The 7,170-nt window shown below is 47.1% G+C and overlaps 1 protein-coding gene across 1 annotated transcript; it reads left to right on the top strand.

Annotated features, from left to right (window-relative positions):
* Positions 1 to 368: 368 nt before the first annotated feature.
* Positions 369 to 6,917, top strand: zbtb39 (zinc finger and BTB domain containing 39). The gene is made up of 4 exons (XM_080444859.1): positions 369 to 552; positions 1,729 to 3,054; positions 3,249 to 3,608; positions 4,738 to 6,917. The coding sequence occupies exons 2-4, from the start codon at positions 1,771 to 1,773 to the stop codon at positions 5,674 to 5,676; spliced, it is 2,583 nt and encodes an 860-aa protein (XP_080300985.1). The 5' UTR covers positions 369 to 552; positions 1,729 to 1,770; the 3' UTR covers positions 5,677 to 6,917.
* Positions 6,918 to 7,170: the final 253 nt, after the last annotated feature.

A 7,170-nucleotide genomic window follows, 5' to 3' on the forward strand; every position in this document is an offset into this window, starting at 1 on the left:
TGATGTTTCATAGTCTGTTGAATGAGTATCATTTATCACCTTAGACATGGTGAGCTAAAGGAAATGGTAATCTGAATAAATTTTGTAATTATCATTATGAATATTATTGGCCTTTTCTTTTTGCACCCCTTCCCCTCCCCTCCCCACTATTGTGTGTTTACTGCCTACAGCCCGGGTGACTGTTTACCATAGCGCAGTGGTTCTCAAACTTTTACATTTCAAGGTCTCCCCTTAACTCTGACAGTGTACAAATGGAACCAAACGGACCCTAACTGGTCCATTTGGTTCCATTTGTACACTGTCAGAGTTACAGACGTGTAAGGGCCAATTTAAACCCCCCTAAAGGAACCCAGAGAGAGTCCCTGGAATCCACTTTAAAGAGAGCCACTGCCATAGCGTCTACCCAGTCATCCAGACAGTAGATGGCGCCCAAACTGTATTTTTGGTGATATTACGTCATAAATGTGCGACCAACGTTTGCTTCTCAATAAAAAAAAATAACAGAGACAAGTGTTCTGTTTGCCTAAACTATAAAAGCACTGCTTTCTATGGGTAAGGCATGTTTATAATTTATCTTAAAAAACCAACGGGCATTGTTCTCAATGAGAGGGGGATTTTAATATCGTAAGGGATCTAATCAGTCTAGCATTATATTATAGAGTTATCATGTAACTGGTAGAGATTGCAGAGCTAACAGAATGTAACGTTTTTTCTTTGGTGATGGTCAAACTGTAACAATGTAACTTGTCAACATGCACGATTGAGAAATCTCTGGCTAATCCGATGGAACTTTTCTACAGAATAGTTCTAGATGTTCGCAGAATGTGGATTTACCCCGTACGTATCTAACAGGTGATGGAAAGTCTTCCAATGTTAAGAGTTTTCTCTGCAAAGTAATGAGTAATGAGGAGACACTGACAAGTATAATATAACTATACTAATAAATACATTTTGTTCCTACTTTGTACATATAGTGTTTTACATTTGTTGATGATATAGACCAATTATATAACAGTGAGACTGGACGCACGTGATTGTTTCATGCAATCAATTCCCAACATAGTGTTTCGGGGTGTTTCAGTACATTCAACCTCCTCTTGTGTGTTGGCTAGTGAGGCGCGTCCTAGCGGGACATGACAGAATGGGTTTAATTTGGTGCCGGCCTGCGCGCGCACACTGGTTCTTCTTATCAGTGTGACGTCGTCTGTTAAGGGGTCTATAGTATTTTGGTGTTATTTCTATGCTATGTTGATGAATTGAATACTTATAGGACCACTATGGAAACAAGTCCCCAGGACTTTTTAGTTTTCTCCTTTTAGCCCAAATGTCTTGACTGCCTCGTGCAGTTTACATTTCTGTCTAATAAAGTATTCAATCAATCAATCAATCAATCAATCAATCAATCAAAACACATATCACACACTGTGTGTGTGTGTGTGTGTGTGTATATATATATAATGTGTATATATATAATGTGTATGTGTGTATGTGTGTGTGTATATATATATATATATATATATATATATATATATATATATATAATGTGTATGCGTGTGTATATATATATATATAATGTGTATGTGTGTGTGTATAGCATGTATGTATGTGTACACACACACACACACAGACACACACACACACACACACAGACACAGACACAGACACACACACACACACACGTCTATAGTGTTCCATTGCAATGACTTCCTTCCTGTTTCACTTCCACAGTTTGACTGAAACAGGCCAGGGCCTGCAGTAGCAGCAGCGGGAATGAGGATCCGGTTGCAGGGCCCCGGCCACGCTGCTGGCCTCCTGTCTGAGCTTAACCGCTGCCGGCAGTCCCGAATGTACTGCGATGTGTTCCTGCAGGTGGGGAACCGCTCTTTTTCAGCTCACCGTGCTGTCCTGGCCTGCGCTGGAGCGTATTTCCGTAGCCTCTTTGCCCGGGCCCAGTCTTCTTCCACTACTGCCTTCTCCTTGGAATTCATTTCCCCGGCCAGCTTTGAGAAGGTGCTGACGTTCATCTACACGGGGGAGATCCTGACCGACCTGATAGATGTAGGGGTGCTGTATGAGCTAGCTGAGCGGCTGGGCGTCAGTGAGCTGGTGAGGGCCTGCCATGCCACGTTCCCTGACATGCAGGCCTCAGTGACGACAAACTGTAAAGCAAATGGCGCCGGAGACCTGGGACTGGACTCTAACATGGCCACTGATGCTGCCGCTGCGGTTTCCGTGTGTTCGTCCGCGGCCTCTTGCTCCTCCCTGTCATCGTCGGCTGGTCCCTCCGCTGCCCCGACCCCGGCCGCCGCACCCTCCCCTCTCCTCCAGCATAGGACACCCAGAGATCTTGAGGCGAACCACACCTCTGCCTCCCTGTCGCTGCACCTCAAGACGGAAGACGTCCAGTCTCACATGGGCTACGGGCAGATGGCAGCGGAGAGTCAGCTGACTGGAGAACACAGTCTTTTGACCAAAAGCCAGCCTCACAGAGTCCTGCCTCCAGGCCCTGTGCTTCCCCAGCTGAAGACTGAGGTGGGGGAGGGGGAACACGAGGCTGGCGACAGGGGGATCTGCGGAGATGGTGATGGACGGATGGCTATTTGCGAGGGCATGACCACCTCTCTGCCTCAGAGTAGCGTCCCTGTGCCCTCCGACTCCTGCTCCTTTCCTGATCCTTCAGCTCAGCGTGGGCCGGAGGTCTGCACCCCGGCAGCGTCCTCGGGAGACCCGCTGGGCGGCTTGCAGGTCGGGGCGGCAGAGGGTGGGACGGCGGAGGGGGGGGGCGTGGCAGAGGGAGGGGCGGCGGATGTGACCCAGGACGACGGGCTCATGTTTGGGGAGGTAGAAGCGGGGCGGAATGATGAGGAGAGAGACCCCCTGCGGGGAAGCAGGGCGATTGAGGGCACTGAAGAGGATGAGCAGTGGGGTCAGCTGGCAGGCGAGATCATTGAGCTGAGCGATGACGAGAACTACATGGAAGAGGACGAGGAGGAGGACGACGAAGATGACCTTGTTTGTGTGGAGAACGGAAGCGGCACCAACTCCGGCGGCCAGGTAATGTTTTTGAGATTATAAGCCATAGGTCACTGTCAATAAGAGTGCTCGCTATTGGTTTTTAATCAAATCAGGCTGCTATTTCCAGGTTACAATGTGCTTCATGCTCTGCTGTCCCAGTGTGGATTTTGACAAATGTAGAACCGCTTGATAGAAATGACAGTGTGATCACATACGCTACATCCTTCTTCTAGGTGACGGGGAGTGCGGGGTCGTGTAAAGCCTGCGCGGCGTCTCTCCCGGCCGACCCGGCCGCTCTTAGCGCACACGCAGAAAGCCACCTGACGGAGACTGGCCTTTGCCGGGTGTGCGGTGCTTCGTTTTCGGACCACGCTGCCGGCATCAGCCATGCCCTGCTGCACGTCGGTGTGCAACTCTTCTCCTGTGACATGTGTCGACTCCAGTTCTGCAGTCAAAACAAACTACTTCGCCATCGCCGTCATGCAGCTGCAGGCTACACACTGCCACAGGGGGCACTCACTGGTGCCACCCAGAGCCTGGGACCCGAGCTGCAGTGCGCAGTGTGCAGCAAAACCCTCACCAAGGACCTCCAGGTCAGTGAGTTTTGTCTCCCTACAGCTTTAGGCGAGACCTGGTAATTTGTAATAATTGCAGTAGTTTGTCCATAATTTAGTATCGAGTCCAATTCCAAGTTAAAGTATAAATATTTTTCAGAATGTGTTTGCAGAGGAAAATAGTGTGCTGGAAGCGGATGTCATGCAGAGCCTTGACATTTTTTAAATTTCTTTTTAAAGATATTTTTGGGGCCTTTTCTGCGTTTATTGGACAGTATACAGTAGACTGACAGGAAATGGGGAGAGAGAGATGGGGAGTGACACGCAGCAAAGGTCATTGGGATTTGATCCCGCAACACGCTTTAGCAGCCTAGGTGCCCGGACCACTACGCCAGCCATCTGGGCCGGGTCTTGACATTTTCAATCATATCTGGGGTAATGTCAGTAACTTCGCTTATCTTGTGCTAATGCACCGCATAAAACACAGACATGGGTGGATAGTCGAATACTTGCTAAATGAGGACCTCATGGTCCTCAGGTATTACTAGTCCTGTACGAATATGGCTTAAAACCAGATTATATGGCATTTGTCTACTTGTTGTCAATTAGTTGTACGAGCTCTTGTCTTTTTGGATCTTGTTTATTCGATCTTGTTTTTAGCTCTTGCTCATTTAATTTGCCTATTTGTCTCATTTGTTTATGAAAGTAGGTAGCTGATATATTGCACTTTTACTTTAGCACTAGGTATACTCTTAGTTGCTTGTTTTAGAAGAGAATGCACTTAATACTTCTGGTGATTAGTGGTTTCCTTGCCTACCTATGTTGAATGCACTTACTGTAAGTCGCTTTGGATAAAGCATCTGCTAAATGACTGTAATGTAATAATTTCAGAAAATGCAACAAAAATGTCCTACGTTCATAAACATGATGCAAAGTATTGAAATAGAGCTGTGCATGTAATTTTCTATCTGTCTAAGTTTTGGAAATGTGGCAGGAAACTTGCATCAGGTTTTTCATTGTGTTTTTGAAAGATAACTATGCATTATCACACAACTCATCTATTGAATAAAAAAAACATGGAACCCTTCTTCCTCCTGAGTCTGTACCAGTTGCGTGTACTGTACAATATGCTCATCTTTTGCGTTCATGTGCCTCACCTTCTCCCCAGGCGGTGAGAGACCACCTACTGAGCCACGTGTGCGCCCAGTCCCTGAGTTGTGGTGTGTGCCACCTTCCCCAGCTCACCCTGTGTTCACTTCTGTGGCACACCCTCACCCACCTCTCCTTGGCTGTCTACTCCTGCCCACATTGTGCCCACAGCTTCCTAGAGCGCTCCCAACTCGACAGGCACATGGCCCTGCACGCCGAGGAGGCGGCGGCGAAGGAGAGAGAGCAGGGTTTCAAAACCGGAGCAGATGCCCGGGGCGCAGGCGAAGCGGAAGAGATGCATTGCTTCCTGTGCCCACAGACTTTCCGCTCCTCGTCTGCCTTTCAGTACCACCTCAGCCTACACACCACAGAGTCCATAGGGAACGGCTTGGGGGGCCAGGGGTGGTTGGGAAAGCGGAGAGCTGACCAGATTCTGGAAGGCTCCCCCTCGTCGTCGTCTCCGCGGGAGGCTGGAAGCCTTGTGAAAATGACCAACCTGGGTTTTGGCCTGGGGATGGGTTTTGGTCTGTCTGATAAACTCTTACAGGGGCCAGTAGGGGGCTTCCCCGCGGGGCTCCTGACCAACGGCAGCGGTGGCTTGGATGGGGCGGCGTGTGCGCGGGGGAAGTGGTACCGCTGCCGCTACTGTGGCAAGCGCTTCGCCCACTCCGGCGAGTTCACCTACCACCTCCGCATCCACACCGGCGAGAAGCCGTACCAGTGCAAGGTGTGCCTGCGCTTCTTCCGGGGCCGATCCACCATGATCTGCCACTTGAAGACGCATGCTGGGGCACTCATGTACCGCTGCACAGTGTGTGGCCTCTACTTCTCCACGCTGAAGATGGTGTCGTCGCACATGGAGGTCCACAAGGACCACCTGCCTCCAGACTTCAACATCGAGCAGACCTTCATGTACAATGACCACTCTAAAGAACCCCTTCCCCCTATGGACACCTGATCAGCTGTGGCTTCTTCCTGACCTATAATACTGTAGCTGTGTGTGCGTGCGTGCGTGCGCGTGTGTGCCTTTCTTTGTCTGACTCCTCCACAGTTAGGGTTCGGATCCGTTAGTATTCGAACGATTCCGGTTCCTTAACGATTCCCTCTTAACTGATTCCTATATATACCTCACTGGTTCTTAAAGTGAAGTACAGGGACCCTCTGGGTTACTTGAGGGGGTTCCAAATGGACCCTTTAAATGTCTGTAACTCTGAGAGTGTACAAATTTGTACACATTTGTACACTGTCAGAGTTATGGTGGTTCTTGAAATTAAAACGTTTGAGAACCCCTTGTATCGTAATGGTATAGCAGACGTGAAGTCCAGATACCAGCTCTGACAGTGTGATAATCCGGTTCTGGAAACGATTCCAACATTGAGGAACCGATTCCGGTTCCTCAATGTTGGATCCGGTTCCTCCGATTCCGGATTCCAACCCTATCCACAGTTCCTGGTTGTTGAATTGTAGACATTTATGAATTTAGCGTGTTTTTCTATGTAGGGTTCTGTTTATGGAGCCTACCTGTTTGAGTAGTCCCTCTAAAGCCACATACACGCAGTGGCCACTTGGTGGCAGTGTATCTTTTGTTACGTGTTCTGAGAAGAGGACTGTTGACTGTCATTCAGTACATTGCTGCATTATTCACAAGTTTAATGAAGATGTAAAGGAAGTAGTACCTCACTGTAGCATATACAGTCATTGTTTTCTAATTTGCAGTTGGTATGATTAACCATATTGCATAATTGTTTTACATACCCTATTTGTATGCGTACTGAGTATTATATTGTCTAAGCGGCACGATACTATCCATTTTGTTTTAGATAAGAAAGGAAACTGGGGCCTTATAAGTTAAGTAGATAACATGTAATCTTCCTTTCTTCCTGCATGTAGTGTTTTGTTTTTTGTCTGTCGTAATTTTTAAGAGTTCTTTCAATTATGCTATTCATGCACTATATTCACTAGATGTATCCTCCCCCCACATGCTGTCTTTTTGTATTCATGTTGTGCTGTAGAAATATGGTACTGAAGTGCCCATCCGCAACTTCACACCTGTGATATATATTTTGTCATATTTTGTTTACCTCATATCTGTATCTAATTATGATGTAATTATTTATTATATTTATGCCTTTTTATTCTTTTAACCAGTTGATTTTTAAAGGGTTTTAAAGTAAGAACTATGAAGGTTGCCTTTTTAACAAATACCGTAAATATTGTTTCTAGATCTAGAATAAACAAGTTAAAAAAAAAGCACTGCTTGTACATGGTCTGTTCTAGTGTCCCATGTTGCAAAAACGAATTAATCAGAATCATCAGAATTTCATTGGTGAATTTGCAGAGTTCCGCAGCACTCGCTTCCAGAGGTTTGACCTCTAAGCTCAGGTGTGTACAGAAACGTGAAATCTTTTCCCCTTTCTCGCTCTTCTTATCACCAAGTCCACATTGTTTGTAG

This window comes from Gymnoscopelus braueri (genome assembly GCF_963280865.1).
Source record: "Gymnoscopelus braueri genome assembly, chromosome: 12".
Taxonomy (NCBI): domain Eukaryota; kingdom Metazoa; phylum Chordata; class Actinopteri; order Myctophiformes; family Myctophidae; genus Gymnoscopelus; species Gymnoscopelus braueri.

What these genes read in the sequence shown, in the direction of transcription:
- zbtb39 (XM_080444859.1), top strand. Translation starts at nt 1,771, where the DNA reads ATGAGGATCCGGTTGCAGGGCCCCGGCCACGCTGCTGGCCTCCTGTCT. An exon ending in GCACCAACTCCGGCGGCCAG is followed by an intron (nt 3,055 to 3,248) that starts GTAATGTTTTTG and finishes TCCTTCTTCTAG; the next exon opens with GTGACGGGGAGTGCGGGGTC. An exon ending in CCCTCACCAAGGACCTCCAG is followed by an intron (nt 3,609 to 4,737) that starts GTCAGTGAGTTT and finishes CCTTCTCCCCAG; the next exon opens with GCGGTGAGAGACCACCTACT.